The sequence below is a fragment of the Nyctereutes procyonoides genome, unplaced genomic scaffold (genome assembly GCF_905146905.1).
Source record: "Nyctereutes procyonoides isolate TBG_1078 unplaced genomic scaffold, NYPRO_anot_genome, whole genome shotgun sequence".
Lineage (NCBI taxonomy): Eukaryota > Metazoa > Chordata > Mammalia > Carnivora > Canidae > Nyctereutes > Nyctereutes procyonoides.
This window is the reverse complement of record NW_026575040.1, coordinates 23,537,595-23,563,685: the sequence shown is the minus strand read 5'-3', so window position 1 is coordinate 23,563,685 and position 26,091 is coordinate 23,537,595. Positions and strand designations below refer to the sequence as shown.

Genomic DNA, 26,091 nt, shown 5'->3' with positions numbered 1-26,091 from the left:
CTACACACTAATCAGAGCTGGGTTAAAACACAGTTCTTCTAATCCACTTCATGGATGGCTGAGAACGTAACAGCAATAAAATAATACAAACTAAAAGATAATTATAAGCCAAAAATATAACAAGGGAAATTCAAAGCTGGTTCAAAACTAAACAATCTAAATCCAACTAACAAACAAGTAGATGGAAATTAAATTTAAATGAAGAAAAGCATAAGTGGAAATGCAAATTTCAGACAGAGTAAATGTTAACTGGAACCACTTAAGCTGTCCATTGATCTGGACTTTTTACTGTCAGCTCTGGGGATCCTACTGGGTCGTAATTCCAAGGAAGAAGTGATTATATATTGGGAAAACAAGGTTAAAGACAAAAATAACAGAATGCCGGGGCTTGTGTTTGACATAAATTGAAGGCAGAAGTGGAGCTGTAATCTCATTTTTGGTGGAAATCACCAAGAAAAATAAATGAAAGAAGAGTTCTTGCTCATCTCTCCACAAAAAGGAATAAAATGCCAGTAATAAGAAAAACAGTGTAATTCAGAAAATTCCTGAGCCCACATCAACTCCGTTTATTGGGGTGAGTGTCCAAACCAGGTTGCTTCAGGGCAAGGCCCTTATGGTGGTTCTGGAAAGCTACTGAGGACAGAGGTCCTGTGGGTCTTGTTGCTGGCAGGGCAAGAGGTTGTGAGGACAGAGGCAAGAGAAGAAAGCTTCCATTGTAAGGACTTCCAGCCTGAAGATACCTCCTCCACAAGCTGCCTTCTCTGCTCTGTCCTCTTGGGTTAGCAGTGTGACACTTAGCCTTGGGGCTTTTGCCTCATATTCATCAGGCAAATAGTGAAGAGACTTTCAGAATGCCCCCAAATTTTCCCAGTTCTATTAGTGTAGGTGTCTGAATCAGGTAGCTACATAGAGAAGACCTGTTTTACTGAACACTGTTAGCTCAATTCATGATTTACCTGCACCTCCCAGCCATTGCTTTCAAGAGGCCAGAGTCAAAGCTCTTCTAGGAAAATGAAGGAAGGGAAGTATCTCTGCAATATTTAAGTCAAATGTTGAGACTCCACAACAAGAAATGAGGAACACGACATGGACCTTACAGTCAAAGAATTTTGCTGGTAGAAGTCTCAGCTACAACAAAATATAAACTGTGGCTTGAGTTAAGTATTTTACTAGTAAATACCACAGATCTAGACTTTCACTCAGTGTCTTTATTTTCTTTACAGAATTATCCAAAATCGTTCCAAGTACCTAAAGAAAGCAACAATGTACCTATGGCATAGCATTGTCCTTGACACTCAAAAGTAGCATAAAACTGGAGAAGAAAATGCCCTTCCTCGAGCCCACTGGCCAGAACCATAGAATTTTGAACCTGGAAGAAACCTTAACTGGAGACTCGGGTTTAAGGTAATAATACCATCTGACAAAGTGAAGCACAGGGCATTGGAAAGAGGCCAGTGTGCAATGAGGGGCTTTAAAGTGTGAGCATCTTCAGTTTCATGGTATACCTACCTCTGCCAATGAATCACCATGTAATTCATTTAAATAGTCATATATTGAATTTCATTGATTCATAGACTCTTGAATGTGGAAATATCAACTGGCTTGTTCATTGCCATGCAGATAGTTGGTGGAAAATGTCAGGGATCAAGCCCTGTGTTTTGAACTCCTATGCAGAACTGTTACTTATACCTGCAACATCTGCAACTACTTTGTATATACACCTAAACATCTAAAAGTACCACATGCTTTTGGCTTCAGGCAGTCAGTAAAAGGTCTTAATTATCTAGCATCAGGAAAGAGAACAAACAAGTCTAACATTTAGAAGTAAAGTAACTTAGGACTTAGTCCAGCCCTAAATGAAAGCCAGTGGGTGATACATGGCACCATATGTCAGGCTGGTTAACAGCCTAGCTCTCTTCTCCTTATGCTCATCATTGTTCACTATTTCTTCCAGAATTAGGTGCCAGGGCTAATTAAATTCCTGATTAAAGCCCAAGGCATCACTGGGAATTCAGCTGGCAAGCTGGCTGAATATAAAGGACAAAACAGTCCCCCCATTTGATTTCCAAAGATATTGGTAGAGCCATCTGTTAGATTCCTTCAAATCATGCATTCATTTATTCATTCATCCATTCATTCACTAATTTTTTCATTCATTTGTTCATTCAGCATTCTTAATGAGCACCTCAGGACAAGGGACACATCAATCTCTTTCCTCAAGGAATTTACAGTCCAATTTGAGGAGATAAGAAATGAACTCATGAAAAACATTTAAGGTGGAGCATGTGTAGGCAGAGCAGAGGAGGAGAGACTGTGCTTCCTCAAGGTGGAAGAAGCCTTTATGGAGGAATCAGGGCCTATAAGCCCCTGGAAGGTAGGCCGAAAGCCCTCTTGATCTTCCCAGCCCTTAATTGAACAAAGAAATATCTCCATGACACTCAGTGACATTAGCCAGTTGCTTGGGGATTTTTTTTTTTTTAAGATTTTAAGTATCATCTCTACACCCAATGTGGGGCTTGAACCCACAACCCTGAGATCAAGAGTCACACATTCCACTGATTGAACCAGCCAGGTGCCCTGGGACTCATTAATTTCTGAAATCCCCCCAAAATGGAAGATAAGATTATTGGAGACCTAGGCTCCTCACTATATGCAGGCCCCTTGGGCCAGGGTCTGACAGATAAATGAGCATTTCTTCAGAGGTACTGATTAATTTAGAATAATGGCTCTCATCCACATTGGACCCAATGCCTCTTTTTATAACAAAAAATGTGTACCTCTCTGTTATGCTCAAATGAAAACCATAAATAATACAATCTGCCTACACACAGAATTTCCCCTCCAAAATCTATAATTTAAAAAAATTATAAATAATGCACTCACTATGTTATAATCAAAGAACAAAGAAAAGCAATTTTATAGTAAAATAGTAAGTATTTTAGTACCTGAAAAAAAATGTATACACAGCGACCCTGGAAGACATAATTAGTAGTTAGATTAGTAGACAGGTGCCAAATCACCATGAAAGCAATAGTTATAAATGCACAGATCCACATGTATTTTAAGGGCCACTCGCATACTGATTGGCATTGCTATTTATTATATGATTTTCCAGAATCATAGGGATCCTGGGGAACAACTCTTAGTAAAGTCCTGAACAAAATGTGCCACCTTCATTCAATTTTGCATTCTTAGAAAAATTTGGTCCCTATTAAAAGTGAAAAAATCCTCATGTTTATATGTAAAATGGAGTTGGATGCTAGACCGAGATAATTATGAACAAGGTTTTCCTGGACATAAACAACTGGTGGGACATTTGAAAGTCATGTTGACAGTACCTTGTGGTACAGACTGTCCTAACCATGGCAGAACATGACACCCCCATCCAGGGGCACCCCCTCATCATTGTAACAAAGCGTGATTGTGACAAATGCCTCCATGAATTTCCAAAAATTCCTCTTAGGAAGTGAAACTACTGTTTCTGGGAAGCCTAGATCAGAGGGCAGGTGTGTGTGTCTGTGTAGGTTATATATGTCTTCTAATAGCGGAGGTAGGGATCACCTGCTCACCCTACTGCCTCCTGAGATGGTTAATTTCATGTGTTGAGGAACCCAAGTTGCTCAGTCGGTTGGGTGTCTGACTTCAGCTCGGGTCCTGGGATAGAGCCCTGAATCAGGCTCCCGGCTCAGTGGGGCATCTGCTTGTCTCTCTTCCTCTTCCTCTGCCCCTCCCTCCACTCATGCTCTCTCTGTCTCTCTCTTTCTCTCTCTCAAATAAATAAAATCTTAAAAAAAAAATATGTGTCAACCTGTGAGCCAGGGGGTGCCCAGATATTTGGTCAAACATTATTCCAAGTATTTCTGTGTGTTTTGGATGGGGTTAACATATATATAATCTACATTTAGCTACATATACATCCTTTATACATAACTATATACAACCAATAGGATGGGATACTTCTGTTTCTCTGAAGAGTTCTAATATATTACCATTCAAGTCTGAGCAATGTCCTTGCCTTGTACTGCCTTCTGCCCTCAGATTCCCCACTTCTGAGTGCTGAGCTCTTGACTATCACAGCCTTTGGTCCACCATAAGACACTGAAGCACTGTATCAGGAGGCTCCAGCTGCAGCAAATAGGATCCCATCCCAAACATAGCATGAATCAAGCAATGGCCAACAGAAAGGGGAAGGAACACAACAAGGCACCCTTTAGAGTTGACTGGCCCTGAGACTTTGGCCCCTTTTCGGTGTCTTCTTGGACACTCAGACTTGGGTCCTCTTGTGAAACAGGGAGGGAAGGCCTTTGGGAAAAGACTGGTGGCATTTCAATTATTTTGATTTACTTTGATTATTCGCCCTTCTAAGTAAATAAATTAATTCTGTAATCAAGAAAGGAGTCTCAGAAAATATAGCAAGAGTATTTTATTTTATCACATATTTACTCATTCGATGTCTACTATATGCCAGGCTCACATTAAGTTTTTTTTTTTCACATTAAGTTTTGAGAATATAATGATGAGGAATATATAGACCTATCCACAAGTAGCTCACAGACTGGCAAGGAGATAGACAGGTAAAAGGCAATTATAAAATAACAGAATGTACAGCAGGATGGGTAAATACAATTGCAGTGGGAGCAGCTAACCCTCCAAGGAGGTGGAGTCAGGAATGTGGAAAGTTCACCAGAGGGAACACCAGAGGTGGGTTTTGAAGAATGAATTAAAGCTAACCAAATAGAGAAGGGGAAAAAGGAAAAGAGGCCGAGAGATGCGTGCTGCAATGGCACAAAGCAGGAAGGGAGCAGGCACCTCCTAGAAGCTAGAGAAAGGGATATAAGGTACAGGTATGGAGTGGTGAGAACTAAGCTAAAGATAACAGACAAGGGTTGGATCATGGGGCACCCTGTGTGGATCATGCTCGCCTGCCTGGTTTTCACTCTGAAGGCAATAGGAAGCCAATGAAATATTTTAAGCAGAAGAGGGGCATGATCAGATTTATATAATAAACATATCACTCAGACTGAAGAATCAAGTCTGGTTGTGTAAACTGGCAGACCAGGGGCAGGAAGAGCACTCAGGAAAGTGTTGTAGAAATTTGAGTTGTGATGGGGACCCCACTTAAGGCACAAGTCAGGGAGGAAGGAAGGCGAATGCAGAATATCAAGTAGAGAAAGGATTTGCATATACACATACACACACATTGCTGATCAATAAAACATGAAAAAATCTTGCTATAACTAATAAAGCAAAAAGTAAAATGATAGAACTTTCTTCCATTGACTTCATAAGGGAATTTGTTATTAGGGAATACAGGATGTTTGTTTTTAGGGAATACAGGATGTGTTGCATTTGAGGTCCCTCTGGGACTCCAAATGGAGCCACTCCATTGGTAGTTGGCCCTGTGGGTCTAGAGTTCAGGAGAGAGGTCTGGACTACAGATAGAGTTTGGGAGTCATCCTTGGTAGGTGGTGGTCACCTACCATGGAAGTGAACTAAATCACCAAAGGAGAGTCTGTATAGAGAGGAAGTAAGGCAAAACCCTGGAGAATACTAGCAATCAAGGTGAACAGAGGTTAAAGAACAGTTTAAGGAGGCTAAGAAGGAATGGTCCGAAAAGTAGGAGGAAACCTGGAAGAAAATATTGTCATGGAAGCCAGGATAGGAAGGAATGCCAAGAAGGGAGGAATGTTGAAGACCACTGAAGGTTGCAGAGAGAAGTCAAGTAAGATTGAGAAGTATGCATTGTATTCAGCAAACAAGTCATTTGTTTGTTTTTTATTTCATCTTCCCATTCCATTTCCTTGTACTAATTAGTTGTACTGTTAGAGTTGTTATTCAATTATTTTTCTTTTTAATCTGGGGTCTCTATTTTTTTCATAATACTGACTTTTCCTTTTTGTCACTGATAGTCAGACTCATACTGTTCTTCCATTGCATGAAGATAAGACTCCCAACTATTTTCCCCAAGCTCTATTCTCCTGCTGTTCTTCCTCCCCTAAAGGATGCTTTCACTTCCCATTCTCATACCAACATGAGACATGTGGGAAAGTTTTCCTTCCTCTCTTTCTCCTTTAGTACTTTCAGTTCCAGGCAATTCTAACATTTCCTTTGAAATATGTCTCTTCTATTTTGAGTACTTCAATTACACATCCCTAAACAGCCTATTATTATTCATACAAATGTAACTAGTTATATATTGTAAGGATTCTTGCTCATCACTATTTTTTTTCCTTTTTATCCTCCATCCATCCTAAAGCCCTTATACAGATTCATTTATTGTTTGATTAGATCCTTTATTAATATTTTTTTCTCTGATGGAAGATGTAGGTGACCTGTCCTTGGAATCTCTGCATATCCTCAAATATACTTCTTTCACTCTGACAGGGGAACAAAGTCTTGCTATAGGGTTCTTGGTATGCACTATTTTTTTCTCCAGTGATCTTCACATGATTCACCACACTCCTCTCTGCTTCAAGTGTTATAGAAGAGACAGTTGATTGCCCCATGATCCTTCTTCCTCTGTCTGTAACTTGTACTTTCTTTCTGGATGATTGTAAATTTTTTTTAATCCTTAGACTCCAAGAATTTGCTAAACTCTGACTCATTTGTCTTGCCCAGAACTTGCCAAAACTTTCCAATCAGCAGTCTAGGGCCTTTTTTTAGCTTGGGAAATGTATTTTCTACTACTGAAATATTATCTCTCTCTTTTCCATCTACTTAATTTGTGTGCAGATCTTGTCTTTTGGCTCCAGATAGGTTTTTTTGTGTTCTACTGGAATCTTTACATCCTAATGTTCTTATTATTTTAAAGTTATTATTGTTCTTTAGTGGCTTGTTTTTATGCAAGTCTCTTTCCTAAGAGTGTTGCTGGGCTCCTTAGGTTTTTGGTTTGTTTTTTTTTTTAGATTTTATTTATTCATTCATGAGAGACACACACACAGAGAGAGAGGCAGAGGCAGAGGGAGAAGCAGGCTCCATGCCAGGAGCCCGACGCGGGGACTCAATCCCAGGACTCCAGGATCGTGCCCCGGGCCAAAGGCAGGCGCTAAACTGCTGAGCCACTCAGGAATCCCCTCCTTAGGTATTAATAGTAGTTTCTTTTGACTGCTTTTGGGGTCAGTATCAATCACTGAGGTGCTTTAAGAGGGAGCAGATCCACAAGCGGTGGGCAGTATTCACCTAGGCAAGATGCCAGAAGGAATACTTTCATTCCCCACTTTATCATGTTGTCAAGTCTTAGGAATAGAGATAGAACACAGTCACCTGTACAATTCCCCTCCCTCTCATCCAGCTGGGTCTCTTTGCTAGGATACCTACTGGTACCCAGATACTGGGGCCGCCTTCTGATCTTAGAAGGGGCAGTCTGGAATCTAGGTGCTTACATGTACAGATTTAAGAAAACAATACAGGTCTCATTCAAGAAGTTATCTCAGAGTGATGGCACTGTTGCAAGCAAGATGGCAGAGTAGAAAGACCTTCTTCCTCTATAAATATATTGATTCAACAATTCATAGAAAGTTCCTTTTGTGAGAAATTCAGAAACTAATTTAAAGGTTTTTGCACCCCAGGCAAACATGAAACTGGGCTCATTGAAGCCAGGAGGAAAATTCAGAACACCCTTTTGCCAGAATTCCTACTCCTAGCACAGCACTGGATGATCAGGAAGAGATTCTCCAGGTACAGGTTTTCAAAGGGGAGAGAAAGAGTTAGTTTATGCATCTAGTGGCCCAATTTTTTCAAAAGGGCTCCTCCCAGAGAACTGGCTTCTGTCTTGCCTGCCTTGGCACTCTTATGGGTCCAACAGTCTAGCCACCCAGGGGAGAACAGAGACAGTGACTTGGATTGGTAAATGCCATGACTCTGCTCAACACAGAGAAAATGGGAAACACCACAGCTGCCTTCTTCTCCCTGGTGAGGGAAGGAGTTGGTCCAGGCTTCCAACATCACAACTTTTCTGGGAGCTTCTCAAAAGACTTGCCTGTCTTGGAAGGCTGATATGACCTGAAATATTGTAGCTGCCTGGGGGCTAATGAGAACAGAAACAGAGATTTAGATTGGCAGTCACCATAGTACCCCTTCCTGATTCAACACAGAGCAAGCAGAGAGAGAGAGAGAGAGATGATAGATAGATACATACAGAGAGAGAGAGAGAGATAAGTAACTGTTCCCAGATTCTCCCTAGGGAAGGAAAAGTTAGAGTGTCCAATGATACAACTTTTCTGAGTACCATCTAAGGAACTGGCTTCAATTTCACTGGCTTAAATTTGTCACTTCAATTTCACTTGTCCCAGCATACTCTAGACATCTGGGATCGGCAAAGAATATAGAAAGTGGGTTGGTGTAATACAAAAGATTGAGGAGCCCCTAGAATCTCTGTCCAGGCTGATTGATGGAGGTCTTCTCCTGTATACAGCCAGTCTGTGAAGACTATGAGAGATGGCTGTTTTGTCTAATGTACAGACACCAACACAGAGTCCAGGAAAATGAAGAACCATGCAAAGATAACACAAAAATCTTCACAAAACAACCCTAATGAAATAGAGTTATATGATATACTTGACAGAAAATTCAAAATAACTGTCATAAAGATGCACACTGAGGCCAAGAAAACATGAATGAAGTGATAATTTCAAAAAAGAAATATAAAAAGGGGGTAATAGAAATCATGGAACTGAAGAATACAATAGCTAACCTTAAAAATTCACTAGAGGTGGTTCAATAACAGGCTAGATCAAGCAGAATAAAGGATCAGTGAATTTAAAGATAAGTCATTGAAAATAATTCGGTCAAAAGAGCAAAAAGGAAAAAAAAAAAAGAATGAAACAGTGTAGAAACCTTAAAGGACTTATGAGACATCACCAAGCAGGCCAACATACACACTGTAGGAATTCCAGAAGGATAAAAGAGAGAAAGCACCAAAAAGCTTATTCAAGAAATAATGGCTGAACATTTCTCCCTGACTCTGGGCAAGGAAATGGACAGCCAAATCCAAGAGGCAAAAAAAAAATATATATATGAAAAAAAAGATGAAGCAGAAAAATTCACACTGAGACACATTGTAATCAAATTGTCAGAATTCAAAGGCAAAAAGAATTTTGAAAGCAGCAAGAGTAAAGTAAATTGTCATATACAAGGGAACCATCATAAGACTATCAGCAATTTCTCAGCAGAAACCTTGCAGGCCAGATGGGAATGGTAGGATAAATTCTAAGTGCTCAAAGGAAAAAGCTGCCAACCAAGCATACTATACTGGCAAAACTGCCCTTCCAAAATGATGGAGAGATAAAGACTTTCAAAAGGTAAAGGGAGTTCATCACCATTAGAGTTCCTTAAAAGAAATACTAAAGGAAGTTCTTCAAGTTAAAATGAAAGTGCACCAAACAGCTACATGATAGCATAGTATAAAATGTGTTGGTAAAGGTTAATATAAACACACATACAGAATACTGTGTTACTGTAATGGTACTGGGTAAATTACTTTTAATTCTAGAATTAAACAAAAAGATAAAAGTATTAAAAATAACTAAAAATATCTTAAAAGAGAAACAATATGTTGTGACAACAACAAAATATGTGAGGAGAGAAATTATACTGTAGAGTTTTTATATGTGATTGAACAGCTTAAAATAGACTCTTTTTATGAGCTTAAGAAAGACTTTTAACTATGAGCCCCAAAGAAACCACCAACACCAAAAATACCTATAGAAGTTACATACAAAAAAAAAAAAAAAAAAAGAAAGAAAAAAGAATTTTAAAATTATCAGTACCGGGCAGCCCCAGTGGCTCAGTGGTTTAGCACTGCCATCAGCCCAGGGTGTGATCCTGAAGACCGGGGATCAAGTCCCACGTCGGGCTCCTGCATGGACCCTGCTTCTCCCTCTGCCTTTGTCTCTGCCTCTCTCTTTGTGTGTTTCTCATGAATAAATAAATAAATAAAATCTTTAAAAAATAAATAAAATAAAATAAAATTATCAGTACCAAAAAATCAACAAAACTCAAGACAGTAAAGATAGGAAAAGACAGATAAAAAAATTATAAGATCAACAAAAACAACAAAATGGCAACAGTAAATCCATGTCTACAAATAATTAAATATAAATGGATTAAACTCCCCAATCAAAAGATATAGAGTGGCAAGATAGATAAGAAAATAGAGCCAACAATATACTATTTATGAGAAATGCAATTTAGATGTAAAGACACAGATAGGCTAAAAGTGAAGAGATAGAAAAAGATAGTCCATACATATGGTAACCAAGAGAGAGCAGAGGTGGCTATAGATATACTACACAAAATAAACTTCAAGTCAAAAACTATCACAAGATAAAAGAAGGACATTATATAAAGGATAAAAGGGTCAATTTACTAGGAAGATATAACAATTATAAGTATACATGCATCCAGTATCAGAGCACCTCAACATATAAAGCAAACATTGACAGAACCAAAGGAAGAAATATATAGCAATGCAGTAATGGTAGGAGACTTCAGTACTTCACTTGTAATAATGAAACATAGAATTTGACAAACAGGGATCCCTGGGTGGCGCAGTGGTTTAGCGCCTGCCTTTGGCCCAGGGCGCGATACTGGAGACCCGGGATCGAATCCCACGTCGGGCTCCCGGTGCATGGAGCCTGCTTCTCTCTCTGCCTCTCTCTCTCTCTCTCTCTGCGTGACTATCATAAATAAATAAAAATTTTAAAAAAAGAATTTGACAAACACTGTAGACCAACAAAACATTCTAACCAACAGCAGAAGAACATACATTCTTCTCAAATACACATGGGATTTTTTTCTAGGATATATCACATGTTAAATCACAAAACAAGTCATTATAAATTTAAGAAGATTGAAATCATACCACATATCTTTTCTGAAATGAATCTAGAAATCAATACCAGAAGGAATACTGAGAAATTCAAAGATATGTGGAAATTAAACAACACAGTCTTGAACAAAAATTAGTTCAAAGAAGAAATCAAAAGGAAATTGGAAAATACCTCAGGTCAAACAAATAACAAGACCCATAACACACCAAGATTTATGGGATGTAACAAAAGCAATACTAAGAGGGAAATTTATTGAGATTAAAAAGAAGGAATAAAAAAGAATAAAGATTTTTAATAAACAATTTAACTTTATATCTCAAGGAGCTAGAAAAAGAACAAACTAAGCCAAAAATTAGCAAAAGGAAAGAAACAACAAAGATTGGAGCAGAAATCAATGAAATAGAGAATAGGAAATTAATAATAAAAGAATAAAACTAAGAGTTGGTTCTTTCAAAAGATAAACAAAATTGATTAACCCCTAGATAGACTAAAGAGAAAAGAGAGAAGACTCAAATAAATAAAATCAATAATGGAAGAAGAGTCATTACCACTGATGCCATTGAAATAAAAAGGATTAACAACCTACTATGAACAATCATACAACAACAGATTGGATAGCCTAGAAGAAATCAATACACTTCTAGAAACATACAACCTGGGAAGACAGATTCACAAAGATACAGATAATCTAAATAGACCTGTAGCATGCAGGTTGAATCAGTAATCAAAAACCTCCTAATAAACCAAAGCCCAACACCAGATGGCTTCACTGGTGAATTCTACCAAAAAATTTAAAGAATTGAATGCCAATCCTCAAATTTTTACAAGAGATTGGAAAGAAAGGAACACTTTCACACTCATTTTATGAGGCCAGCAGAACCCTGACACCAAAAGCAGACAAAGACACCACATACCAAAAAAAAAAAAAAAAAAAGGAAACTGCAGTCCAGTATCCCTGGTGAATGTAGATGCAAAAATTCTCAGTGAAATACTAGCAAATTGAATCCAACAGCACGTTAAAAGGATCATATACCAAAACCAAGTGGAATTTATCCCTGGGATGCAAGGATAGTTCAACATATAAAAATCGATTGATGGGATACATCATATTAACAGGATAAAGGCTAAAAATCACATGATTGTCTCTAGATGCAAAAAAAAAAATTTTAAGATTTTATTTATTCATGAAATACACAGAGAGAGAGAGAGAGAGAGAGAGAGAGAGAGGCAGAAACACAGGCAGAGGGAGAAGCAGGCTCCTTGCAAGGAGCCCGATGTAGGACTCAATCCCAGATCCTGGGATCACACCCTGAGTTGAAGGCAGATACTCAATCTCTGAGCCACCCAGGCATCCCACAAAAATGTTTTTAATAAAATTCAACACCATTTCATGATAAAGACTCTCACCAAACTAGGAATAAAAGGAAATGGACTCTCAGTGCCCCTCACCTAGGCACTTGATGAGATGAGCACTGGGTGCTATACTATATGTTGGGAAATTGAACTTCAATAAAAATATATATATATATTTTTTTAAAAAAGAATATTGACTCAATGTAATAAAGGCTGTATGTGGAAAGCCCACAGCTAATATCATACTGAATGGTTAAAGTGAGCAAGGCAAGGATGCTCACTTTTCACCTTGAGCAAGGCAAGGACGCTCACTTTCACCACTTCCATTCAACATGGCATTGGAAGTACTAGCTAGAGCAAATAGGTAAGAAAAATAAATATAAGGTATCTAAATCAGAAAAAAAGGAAGTTGGAGTTGTTTGCAGACAATATGATCTTATATATATAAAATACAGAAGACTCCATGAAGAACTGTTAGAATGATAAAATGACTCAGTAAAGTTGCAAGATACAAAATCAACATATGAAAATCAGTTGCATTTCTATACACTAACAACAGACTTTCTGAAAAAGAAAAAGTAAAACAATTTCATTTACAATGTGCCAAAGAGAATAAAGTGCTTGGGAATAAACTGAATTAAGGAAGTAAAAGATTTCTATACTGAAAACTACAAAACACTGTTGAAAGAAATAGAAGAAAATACAAGCAGAAAGAGACATCTCAAGGTTATGGATTTGAAGACTTAATATTGTTGAAAATGTCCATACTATCCAAAGTCATCTACAGATTGAAAGCAATCTCTATTAAAATCTTTATGATGGTGTTTACAGAAATAGAAAAAACAATTCTAAAATTCATATAGAACAACAAAAAGAATAGCAAGGTCAACCTTGAGAAAGAAGAACCAAGCTGTAGTCACTTTTCTGATTTCAACATATATTGCAAAGCTACAATAATCAAACCATCATGGTACTGGCATAAAGACATATAGGCAAATGGAACAAAATAGAGAATCCAGAAATAAATCTATGCATATATGATTTACTGATCTTTTGACAAATGTACCAAGAATGTACCAATGAGAAAAGGATAATCTCTTCAACAGTGTTGAGAAAAACTGGGTGTAAATGTGCAGAGTGATTAAACTGGATTCCTATCTTAAGCTATACACAAAAATAAACTCCAAATGATTAAAGACTTAAATGTAAGACCTGAAACTGTAAAATTCCTAGAAGAAACAGTGAAAAAGCTTCATGGCAGTGGTCTTTGTAATAATCATGGATCTGACACAAAAGCACAGGCAGCAAAAGCAAAAATAGAGAAGTGGGGGAAAAAGTAGACAAGTGGGACTACATCAAACTAAAACACTTCTGCACAGCAAAAGAAACAATCAACAGTGAAAAGGCAACATGTGAAAAGGGAAAAATATTTTCAAACCATATATCTGATAAGGGGTTAATCTCCAAAATATATAAGGAACCTCTACAACTGGTACCAAAAAACCCAAATACCCTAATGACCCAATTTAAAAATCGGCTAAGTACTTGAGTAGATATTTTCCCAAAGAAGACATATAAATAGCTAATAGGTATATGAAAAAATTCTCAACATCACTAATCATCAGGGAAATGCAAATCAAAACCACAATGAGTTCTCATCCTCACATCTGTCAAGATGGCTATTGTCAAGAAAAAAAAAAAGACAAGTGTTGTTGAGGATGTAGAGAAATTGGACACTATTGGTGGAACTGTAAAATGGTGCAGCTGCTATGGAAAAGTATGAAGCTTCCTCAAAAAATTAAAAATAGAGCTATCATACGATCCAGTAATCCCACTCTGGGTATTTATCTAAAAGACTTGAAATCAGAATATTGAAGAGATATCTGCATTCCAGTATTCATTACATCACTATTCACATTAACCAAAATGTGGAAACAACTTAAATATTCTTTGATGGGTGGAGAAAGAAACTATGGCATATACATACATAGAATATTATTCAACCTTAAAAAAGAAATTCTGCAATATGAAACAACATGGATGAGCTTTGAGGGCATTATGCTAAATGAAGTAAGACGGTCAGAGAAAGATAAATACCACATGATTTCAGTAAATGAGGTATCTAAAATAGTCAAATTTGTAGAATGAAAGACTGGAATTAGTGGTTGTCAGGAACCGGGGTAAGGGGAAAAGGTGGAGTTGCTAATCAAAAGACCTAATGTTTTAATTAAGAAAGATGAGTAAGTTTTAGAGATCTATAGTACAATATTGTACCTACAGTCAACAGTACTATATCATATAACTAAAAAGTTTGCCAAGAAGGTAGATCTCATGTAAGTGTTCTTACCACAATAAAATAAATTTTTTGAAGAGACAAAGTAAAATGACATACAAGAATAATTCATTCCTAATAACTTTGTGAGACTGTAAAACAAAAGAAGAGAGAGGGAAGGAAGGGAGGGAGGGAAGGAAAAGGGAAAAAGGAAGGAAGGAAAGGATAGGTAAGATATAGCCTAATATCACAGTTATGCACATCTCTTAAAAAAAAAAAAAAAGAAGAAAAAGAAGTCATCTTGGTTCAGGGTCTATAGTCTGACCTGTGTTCCCCCTGGCTGGGGACAATCCTCCAGGCCCCTGGTTCTGCAGATGGAGTGCCATCTCCCCAGACTTGGTATTGGCAGGAATCCCTTTTGTTCCCTTTCACTTGGACTTTGGAGAGGTGAGGCATATCTAATCTTGCTTTTCACTCTGGCTTCTGAACCCCAAGGAGGAAAAGTCTTGGTTTCTCAGGCCCCAAATTTACCTTTTGTTCAGGTTCCATATTCATCTCTGAGATTCAGGGATGACAGTTCCCCTATTTGGTCTCCAGGAAATCGTCTGACATCATTGCTCTCCCTGAACCCTCCATAAATTGCTAGACTGGGGACTGGCTTTCTCTCTCTTGCATAGTTTACATATTCTAACAATCAGGGCTTGCTCCGCCTTTGTTTTAGAATCTTGGAGCCAGGGGCCGCTCTAAGCCCTTTTCCATTTCATCAGTTTGAATCCTTTCCCTGCCCTATTTTTCCACTTCCTGTCCATCATCTTGAGCATTCCTGACTGGCCCAAGATTTGAGTCGAGAAGGTTCCCACTTTCGATGAATGCTGGTGAGGTTTCAACAGTATGATCTTGAGTGAGTTGCTTAACCTTTGTGAGCCTTGCTTTCTCGTCTGTGAAATGATTATAAGACCTGCCCTGCTCACTTCACAAGCTGATTATGGGGCTCAGATGACATGAGAAAGTACTTTGAAAACTGAAGTGCCCTACACATGTAAAACTTTGTTTTGTCCTTTCAAAAACAGTGGTTCAAGTTTCTTAAGTGGAGCTTTGAAGTATTAAGTTACTTCCATGGATCTAACCATGTCAAAGCTACTAGTAGAGCTTTTCTTCATATTTTCATTCAGTTTCTAAAAACAATCACTTTTTTATGTCCTGAAAGGCCATAACTGTAAGTGAAAAAGAAGGCTTCTATCCACTGTGATATGATTACAATTTAAGGTTTGCTAATACTGGAATTGCAGACCTGTCTTTAACATTGATCAGGTGGTTGATATGATAGATGTGGAGATGTGCCCCACTTTCCCTTTCAAGGAAGGACTTGCTGCCCAGCTGCAGGGAATGAGGTAAGGGTATACCTCAGCTTTGAGAGCCACCTGGCCCAAGGCCACACTCTTCCTCAGGTAGCCCACATCTGCCCTGTGACTAGGTGAGAGGGGGGCGAATGCCAAGTCTATTCTGGCTTGACAAGGGACACTCCAATAGCTAATACTCGATTCAGAGTTCCCCATAGGGTTGGCTGAGACTTTGCAAGACTACATTGAGTTGGACTTCTTCCTCTACCCAATTCTGCTTCCTCTATTTCCTTCACAGATGCTGATCCCTAAAAAACATCTTGCACCCCAAATTCCATCTCAGCATCTGTTCCAGAGAACTCAATCTGTGATAATTGGCTAAGATGCACTGGGGAAGGCAGGATGGATGGGGTGGGGAGGGGCATCTTTATCGCAAGCAAAGCAAATAAAGTACAGAAAAGGTAGAGGGAGAATTTGAAATAGCCCTACTCTACAACTTTGGACAACTCCATGTCTAACAATGATTGAGTGACTCTCAGATCTACACTTATGATAGGTGGAAAGCTGTTGTTACTTGCCTAACTTACTTAGACCAAAATCTCAGAAGGGAAGCAACATCTATCTTATTCCCAATGCTAGAGATGACTTGATTTGATGATCTCACCTTGAAGTATCAAAAAATGCAAATATGTGCTGGTTGTCAGACAAAAACTCCAGCTAGTATCAAGATTAGCCAAATCATCTAAATGTTAGTCATGGTTCTATTTTTCAACTACCTTTAAATGTGCAATGAAAGAGAAAATACCATTTTCTAGAACTCAGTGTATTCTTATTTCATTTAGAAAGATGGATTTGAAAGCTGAGATTTAGCCAAGTAGAGATCAGAGATAGTTTCTGTAGTGACAGAAGCCACTGCAAATCCTAGCAATAAAAGGTGATCTTTGAAAATGAAAATCTGTCATTCATCAACCCAATCTCCCACCTCAACACACACACTTAAAACCCTTAACTAACTTCCCATTGCTCTTACAATAAAGACCTGAGTCCTACAAAGTCCCACCCACAGAGTCTGGCCCCTAACTCAGTCTGCAGGTTCATTTCATTCCCTTTTTCTCCTTGCTCCCTATGGTCTTTATGCTATAACCACATTGGCCTTCTTATGGTTCCTCAAATAATCCATGGTGCCTCCTGCCATAAGATCCCACACGTGCTGTCCTCTCTGACTACAACTCTCCCACCCACCCCTCCACTTAGTTAACTACTGCTGGTCTTCAGATTCCAGCTCAAACACCACTCTTCTTCAGGGAGACCTTCCCTGACCCCATACCCCACATCTAGGATAGATTCCTCAGTGATATGATCTCACAGAATAGCACTCCTTTCCTTCAGATCATCTATCTCACTGTCTCATTTAGAATTATACTCTCACACAATTACTGGGCTAATTCCATCTCTCCACTTAGACCATGGGCTTCAGGAAGGCAGGAATGGTGTCTGGTTTTGCTCTCCATCCTATTCCTTTCTCCTAGCGCAGTTCCTGACAGATAGTAAACACCCAATTTGTTGAATAAATAGATAAATGAATGAGTGTATGAACAAAGAAAAGAAATCTCTGACTTTTTTTTGTTTGGGGAGCTTGAAGTTTCATGAGGTTAAAACGTAGAAATGTTGAGTTAAAAACCCAGCGTGGTTGGGTGGAAGATATATTTGGTGGCAACTATTACAGAGATTTTCTCCCTAACCCCTGGCAAGGAGAAAGGATGGGGATGGGGAGGGAGGACAGCACCATCAGAACAAGCATACCTGCCAACCTCATTACAGAAAATGACAATACCCAAGATCAGGCCTGAGAGTAAATGAAAATTATTCACTTCACAGTCAGGAGGAAATGCTGTGAAATTAAAGTTGGAGTATATTCTTGAATTGGATGTTTTTCTCCAGGACCCTAAAGTTTACTAGCTGGAATCATTTTTTCGGAACCATTCCATTTAACCTTTGAAAATGAAGCATCTGTCTTTTAATGGAAAAGCTACTTCTCATTGTAAAGATAGCACGCAATGTTCTTGGCTTCCTTGTTATCCAGAAAAGGAAAGTCAGATATCTCCCTGTGTCCTCACTATATCTTGAACCCCTATGTCAACAAAATAGTCCAGATTAATAGCTAACTTTTTTTTAGAATTACTTATTACTAAAAGTACCAGCCCATCCTGAGAAACACCAGGTAGAGCAGTCTACACAGATGTATCTGCCCCTCAAGGAGTCATGGGAGGATTAGGAAGCCAGAGATGGAAGGGCCCCAAATAACCAATCTCAAAGCCACTGTATACAGAAAAGAGGCCAAGTTTACCATCCATTGAACACTTTTTTCCTCAAAAAGCATTTAAAAAAGTGTAATTAGCTAATCAATTTATTAATCTAATATTCCTACTTGGTATAAGCCCCTGCTGTGTCACAATGGAGAGTGGTCCCTTTCCTAAGCATACTATACCCCAACACAAGAAGTAACATCTGGAAGAGCTAAGTTGTTGGTCAGCCGCATAAGGCACAACATGGGTATTGGCAAGTTCAGACAGCCCATAGCCAATAGCACTAATGACCACTGAGCATTTACTATATACCAGGTAGTACTCTACATGTAGTTTCTCATTAAATCCTCACATCTATGAGATAGACATGATTACACTCTCCTTAGAAAAAGCTGAGTAACACACCTAAGGCTGCAAGTTTAGAAAGCAGTTTCAAGCTTAGTTCTATCTGCTTCCAAAGCTCATGCCTATAGCCTCTGAGTCTGCCAGGGCTTGCAGACTTCAGGGAGAGGGAGAATTGAGTGTGGTATGGAAGGCAAGGCTTGATGAAGGACAGGGTTCTGAGATAGGCCAGAAACAGGCACAACTCTGAGATAGGACAGAGAAGGAGGAGAGTCAATGCATGGAGCTGTGGTGGAGCAAGGCTGTAGGGAGAAGACATCGAAGAAAGGGGAAAGAGAACAGAGCAAGGCCGGTTGCTTGGATACGGCCATGTTGGGGAGAGGAGTGAGGACACCGGCCTTGTATGCCGTAACAACTTGCCCCCCCTTCTCCTTTTCAATAAAATATTATATTCCTACACAGAAAGACTTGGAGAGGGAACTAGAAGAAGTGTTGAGTGGAAGAGGAATCTTGCCTTTCCTTTGATCTCTTTCTGCCTCTCTGCTCTGAGTGCAGCATCCCAGGCATTCCACCTATCCAGCCCAAAGTCAATGCTACAAACCTTTTAAGTCCTACATCCCAGGAAGGGTAGCATCTTTGCCTGAGGTTGTCAGATAAAGCTTGGCTGACTCCAAATGGAACTGGAACTCCACTCCTTCTACTGACTGTGGAGTCTGAACCAGAGGGGTGGGGGCAAGTGTGTCAGGCTACAGTTAGTTACTCTCCCAACCCCTGGACAGGCAGCCTTCCAAGGAAGGTAGTTCCAGTTTGGTAGCACAAGCAGAGTTTCATGCTTAAGCCTTACTACCGCTAGGTACACATCATGTTACATAGACATATATTTACTGTACAGTCTTTTATTCATTCATTTGTTTGTTCACTCGTTCAAGAGGTAAATTACTGAATGGTCATTTCAAGTCAGGGACTTGTGCTAGGTATTGAGGGAGATTAGGTCAAACAATATGCTTGTATATAGCTCCTAACCTCAGGAGCTTAATACTCTGTTATTGCTGGTGGGCACTGATGACATGATCAGGAAATAGTAATTATAATGAATGCCAGGATAAAGAGAAGCTTAGGAAGCTCCGTGGGACTCCAATTGCTCACACTGCAAGCTGCTTGCCTTGTTCATTTCTGTACCTCACATGTCCATCACTATGCCTGACACACAGCAGGTGCTCAGTAAATTTTCAGTGAATTAAATGAAGATCTTACTGAGCCTGACTCCTAGCTCTGTCTCTCTGTGACTTCTCTCCATTAGTTTAAGCCTGGCATCCTAAGCCTGGATGACATAAGGAAACATGGCATTCTTCAAATAGATCACAATACGTTAGAATTGGGAGAAACTTGACAAATCTGTCCGTATCGCTTCCATTTCCTCCTAGACATCCTGTCCCCATAGTTGAGGTTCTTCAGGAACCACTTGAAACTGCATGCTTTCCTAATTCCTCCTCATTCTGAATGCTCTCCTAAGAATATGCAAGTTGGTCAATGTCCCAATTAAAACTCAGGAGTCCAGACCTTGACCCAGAACCATGACAGCTCCAGCTGGCTTGATGGCAGGGGGCCACCTCCTCCTCTGAAATAATGGGCGGTGGAAACCGTGATCTTGGCTCCTGATTAGGGTCTTCCAACACCATGAGGGTCTCCTAGGGGCCTTGGGGCCCCAGGGAGGCAGAGCCATTCTGGGGAGAGATGAAGAACTGAGTGGAGAGGTCCTGTGAGGAGGCTGAAAATTGACTCCGCCTTTGGGGGATAGTGATCCTTGAGGTACAGGCACCTGAGCTGACAGAAAAGAGAGGGTGTTGTGAAGGAGTAAGTAGGAGGCATGAGTCAACTGCCCCCTCAAGCAAGGAAGGCTAGGTAAGATCCAGAAAGGGCCTGGCCAGAGTCCTAACTCTTCAGCCAGAAAGCACCTCAGAGTCAGTTCAGAGTGGTCTTGGGACATGCTCAAAGCCCTTCAACTGGTAGCAGAACGGGGTTAGAATCAGGGCTCTTGATTTCTACCCTTGAGTTTTCTCCCCCGCCTCACCCCGATGCCTCCTAGGTATGGGTCTCATGGGAGAGTTCTTGGCCTGTCACGTTTTAGGAAATCTCCCTTCAAAAAGGACTCCTGCAGGACAAAGCTATTCTGGTTCTATGGGTGGCCTTTTTAACCCTCCAATGCCAACCGCCTCCCTGTCTCTATCCATCCCCCTCCCCGGAAATATCTCATGGGGTTTTCAGTGGCCACGGGATGGGCAGCCTGGGCCCCCACCCAGCAGCAAACCTTGGGGCAGCGGGCATATGTCTTGGCATCTGGGCCTGCTGATCCTTTCCTCCGGAGAGGTCAGTGTGGGGGAGAACGGCGTGGAATCCAGGGACTTCTCAGCCTTGAGAATTCCCGCTCTCCGCCTCAGTCGGCCGCTCCCTCTGCCCGCCTGGGCCACAGCAGTGCCCACGCGCAGGGCAGGGAGAAAAGGAGGGGACCTGGGTTTGCGGGTGTCTTGGCCCGGCACCAGGAGCCAAGCACGGCCCACCCCTCTGGCCCCCGCCCTCCGCTCTCGCTCCCCTTCCCGCCACCCCGCCACCCCCACCGCCTGTCCCTCCGGGCTGCTCGGGCGCCGCCACCGCTGTCCCCAACGCGTCCCGCCAGCCGGGGCAGAGGGCAGCGTGACTCACGGCGCTGCCACCAGCCCACGGCCTGCCCGCGAGTATAAAGGCCGCCGGGCGGCGGGCGGCGAGCCGTGCCCGGGCCGAGGCGCGCAGAGCATGGCCGGGGGCGCGGAGCGAGGCCGCGGGGGCGCCGGCTGCGGGCTGCGGGGCGCGCTGGCGGCCGTGGCGCTGCTGGCGGCGCTCAATGCCGCGGGCACGGTGTTCGCGCTGTGCCAGTGGCGCGGGCTGAGCGCGGCGGTGCGGGCGCTGGAGGCCCAGCGGGGCCGCGAGCAGCGCGAGGACAGCGCCCTGCGCTCCTTCCTGGCCGAGCTGAGCCGCGCGCCGCCCCCGCCGCCCCCGCCGCCCCCGCCGCCCCCGGACCCCGCCGGCGCCGCGCGCAACAAGCGCAGCCACGGCGGGGAGCCCGCGCCGCACCTCCGCGCGGAGAGCCACGACATGCTGATGATGATGACCTACTCCATGGTGCCGGTAGGCGGGGGCTCGGCTCCCCGTGGCGCCTCCGCCGGGGTGGGCGGCGGGCAGGGCGGGGAGAGAGGCCCCGACGGCCCGCGCTCGCCCGGCCGGACGGCGAGCTGCCGGGAGGGAGGCCCGGCGGCGGCTGGCACCCGGGCTGGCACCCGGGCTGGCACCCGGGCAGGCACCTGAGCCCGCAGAGGTCCGTGCGACGGGGGAGGGGTGAAGGGCTGTCTTCCCCCTCGGGCATCTTTGGGTCTGCAGGTGAATGCAGGTGAGCCCGCGTCGGCGGCGTCCTTGGCAGTCTACTTGCCCCCCTCACTTCGGATGAGAGCGCTCACAGCCTGGCGTGAAGGAGCCTCGCGGCTCCGGGCCCCGCGGAGAGAGCGCATTTCGGAGAGCCCAGAGCTCTGCAACAGAAGGAGTCTTCCCCTGGCTTGTCCAGGGGTCTGGCCTCGCACCTGGCCTCCGACCATCCTCGTGAGGTTGGGTGAAGCGAAAACAGCCCAAATCTTACCAGTCACCTGGAATCTTGGTGCTGCTGGTAAAGTTGCTCTTGGGTCTTAAAGCGGTTTCCAGATGGAAGAGATCAAAATAGAGAAATTTTCTTGAAATCCACTGAGGAAGCCCACGTTCTCCTACGGGCTCCAGCGGGTCTATGGAACCCCAGAGATTACCCCAGGTGTGCACTCAGGGGGCGTGGAGCGAGGGAGAATCCCTAGCTTTTCATTAGATTTTCTTTAGAATTGCACTCCCCCAAAACAGGTTTAAGAAACTCTGCTCCAAGTCTTTAGAGTAAAGCCTCAAAAATCTTTTTTTTTTTTACAGTTCAAAGTTTGCTTTTGCAGATTTTTAACTCCATAATTATCTAACAATTGCATTTAGATCACCTTGCAGGTCCCCATTCCATTCATTACCCATTTCAACCACAATGGTCTTATTTCATTTTATCATGACAAAGATTTCAATTCTGTCACCCCCAAGTCAACTGTGAGCTGTACTTCGGAATCCTAGGTATTCTGAAGATAAACTCACTTAAAGCTTCTGTATCATAGAAGCTTTTAAATATCTTATATGAGCTGAAATGCTTTTACAACTACATCATGGAAATGCGGCATACTGCAAATACATCTTTTCAGAGAGATCAAATTGTCTATTCCTGGCTTCATTTTTTTTTTTTTTTTTTTACTTGTGTCATCATTTAAAAATCAGGGACCAAGCAAAGAATTTTCAAAAGACCTCTGTAGGGGCACCTGAGTGGCTCAGTTAGTTTAAACGTCTGCCTTAGGCTCAGGTCATGAACCCAGAGTTCTGGGATTGAGCCCCAGTTGAGCCTGCTTCTCCCGTCTCAGTCTCCCCCTGCTTGCACTCTCTCACTCTGTGTCAAATAAATAAATAAAATCTTAAAAGAAAAAAAAAGACTTTTGTAAAATGAAGAAATCTCCTTTCAGGGAATTTATTCTTTCGCTTGGCTCTCTACCATGCATTTTGAGGGTTTTTTGAAACCCTTCAGGAAGGATGCATCTGAGCATCAACATCTTATATTTTTAATCCTGCTTTTAAGGTAGAAGCCTGTGTATTGCAGTCTGTTCAGTCACTAACCCAAGAGAACAGAGAGACCCATTTCTGTGTCAGTCTGAAAGCTGGATTTAACTATCACCACCTGCTCTGTTATAGATCAGAGAGCAGAAACATCACATTTGTCAGGCCGAGAAGGGTTCATAGATTATCACCAACTCACCCCCCATTTCTAATGGATATGCTTTCACCTTATAGCATCATTGAGGGAATTTCCATGCAGATGAGGATAAAGTAGCTGTCATATTGCCGGCTTCCCCATTGGGAGTAGTTCTCAAGCAGTAGGCTAGGGGGTCACCTGGAAGCACATTGAAATGCAGATTCCGTGGTCCCACTGTCACACTTACAAAGTGATCATCTCCAGAATTGTCTTCCTTAAGAAGTCGCCTGATCCCCATTCCCCCACCTTCCCACCCCCTTGGTGAGCTTGATACAAGCGATCCAGGTGCCACTTTGAGAAATTGCTGTAGATCACTGCTTCTCTAATATGTATACGAATATCTTGATGGTCTTGTTCAAATGCAGATTCTGACTCAGAAGGTCTAATTTCAGGCTGGAGATCCCACATACCGGTGCTGCTGGTTTGAGGACCACAATCTGAATAGCATGGTTCAAGAGCAGTAGTTGCACATTGAAATCACATGGGGGCTCTAACAGGACTGTATGTATATCCCACCACCAGAGACTGAATTCACTGTTAGAGGTGCGGTCTGGCATGCCTGGACGTTGGCATGCCTTCTTGCTGACAGTGAGCAGCATGAAGCATCTTACTCCCACCAGGTCTCTTTTGAGGCCTCTGCTTAAAGCAGAGGAGCCCATTTTATTGCTGAAACGTTTTTACTTTATTCTAGCAATATTCTCACTCATCTTTGCAAAATTTTCTCCATTTTTCTCAGAATAGAGAATAATTCACACGAGGAAACAGTGTTTTAAAAAACGCTTTTTGGGTGCCTGGGTGGCTCTGTTGGTTAAATGTCTGCCTTGGCTGGAGTGGAGATCTCTGGGTCCTGTGATAGAGCCCCACCTCTGGCTCCCTGCTCATCAGGGAGCCTGCTTCTCTCTCTACCCCTCCCCCCCACTAATGCCCCCCCCTTAAATAAATAAATAAATAAATAAATAAATAAATAAATAAATAATATATTTTTTTAAAGCACCTTCAAGGGCACCTCTAGTAGAAAAGTTGCTAAGAGAACTATTTAGTATACATCATGGAGGTCGGTGTGCACACCTCTTATGGTTGAAGTCACACCTTCCCCTACCCTTTTCTACAGCACCAGTAGGTTTGAATGGGGATGAGATCAGAGGTCCCCCCACTGACAGTCCATGTCTTAGAAATCTAGGAACAAAGAAATATGTTGTAGGCAGACTAATGTCAGCATTTCAGAAAGTCTTCCCAAAGGCTCATTTATCCAAGATGAGCCTCCTCAAGCTTACTGACACTTCAAAGTTCTGTGCTTTGGGCTGAAAGCATATCAGCTCAGCGTGGTAATTCTGGTTAGCACATTCTGCCCAGAAACTGGTTGTTAAAAGGGCAGAGTAAGTAGTCATTACCTAAGAACAGTTAGTTCGGTACAAGCAAAAACATTAAATCCTTGAAAGTAAGTGGATACTTTGGAAAAAAGTAGTAAGGGCCCTGGGTACCCCTGAGCTAGACCAACAATAGGAAGCCATCTGCCAGGAACTCCTGCAGGAGAGGGTGCCTCGGTTTACTCCCCACCCCACCTCACCCCAGTGCCGTCTCACTTCTCTTCCCATCAACTGCTTCTTTGTCCCATTCTTCAGGTCTTATTACACTTACTGATCTTCTGGTAGCCTCGTCATCCTGTCCAAAATCTAGGCCCAAGCTCCCAGTAGGAAAAAGATGTTACTTCTAATGATGTGTGTCTTAAGCTCTGGGTTGATGGGTTGACGATTCACATTTTTTAAAAAATGAAACTCTAAAACTACTAGAGGAAAACATGGGTAAATTCATTTTTAATGTTGGAATGGGGAAATCTGTCTAACAATGTAAATGCCAGAAGCAAAGAGTAAATAAACTTACCTACATTTAAAAAGCACAAAGAACAAACAAACACACATCTCATAAACAAAGGCAAAAGATAAAGCACAAACTGAAAAAAAAACATTTGCAGTTCATATCATAGATACAGGGCTAATCTATATATTACTCCTATAATTTTATAAGAAAAAAAACCCAAGAATTTAATAGGAAAATCAACAGAAATAGGAATCCAATAGGAAAATGGAACATAGTTCTCAGAAAAAGAAATACAAATGTCTCTAGGTAAACATGTGAGAAAAGATGTCTTGGTTAAAAATGCAAATTACACCTGCCCTGAAATATAGTTTTTACCTGTTAGAATGACAAAACTAAAAAATGTGACCATATAGTCTCCTGGGGAAGCTGAAGGAAAATAAACATGCTTTTGCATTGCTGTTTTGGACTGCAAAATGGCACAGCCCACATGGAGGGCTATTTGGCAGTACCTAAAAATATTACAAATACATTTACCCTGTAACCCAGCCATCTCACTTGTGGGAATTTATCCTGCACGATATACTTTATCACCTATGAAATGACATATGCATATATCTGTTGTAGAATATTTGTAAGAGCAAAAGACTACTCACAACCTGTGCTCATTAATACAGAAGTAGTTTAATACATCAACCTATGCACACACTGGAATAGGTAGCTGTAAAATGAGGATGAGGAAGTTCTTTATGTGCTATTATTGGAGTAATCCTTAGGATATATTTTAAGTAAAGAAAGCAAGACAGAAAAAAATATATATTGTATTACCTCGTGTAAGGAAGAAGTGGAAAAATAAGTGACGATGTTAACAAAAGTGCTTTATTAATAAAGGAGGGTGGGGATAAGTTGGGAACGAGCCTCTCACTATATAGCTGTGTGTATATTATTT

The 26,091-nt window shown here is 41.5% G+C and overlaps 2 protein-coding genes across 2 annotated transcripts in view; one reads left to right on the top strand and one right to left on the bottom strand.

The window, feature by feature from the left end:
* LOC129506221 (aromatase) overlaps positions 1-26,091 on the bottom strand; it is a 150,768-nt gene that overhangs the window by 107,563 nt on the left and 17,114 nt on the right. The window lies entirely within an intron of this gene.
* The window catches only part of GLDN (gliomedin), a 61,605-nt gene continuing 56,609 nt past the window's right edge, over positions 21,096-26,091 (top strand). Inside the window, exon 1 of the mRNA XM_055319687.1 lies at positions 21,096-21,604. Within this exon, the coding sequence (XP_055175662.1) occupies positions 21,233-21,604 (372 nt within the window). The 5' untranslated portion in view covers positions 21,096-21,232. The remainder of the gene's footprint in view (positions 21,605-26,091) is intronic.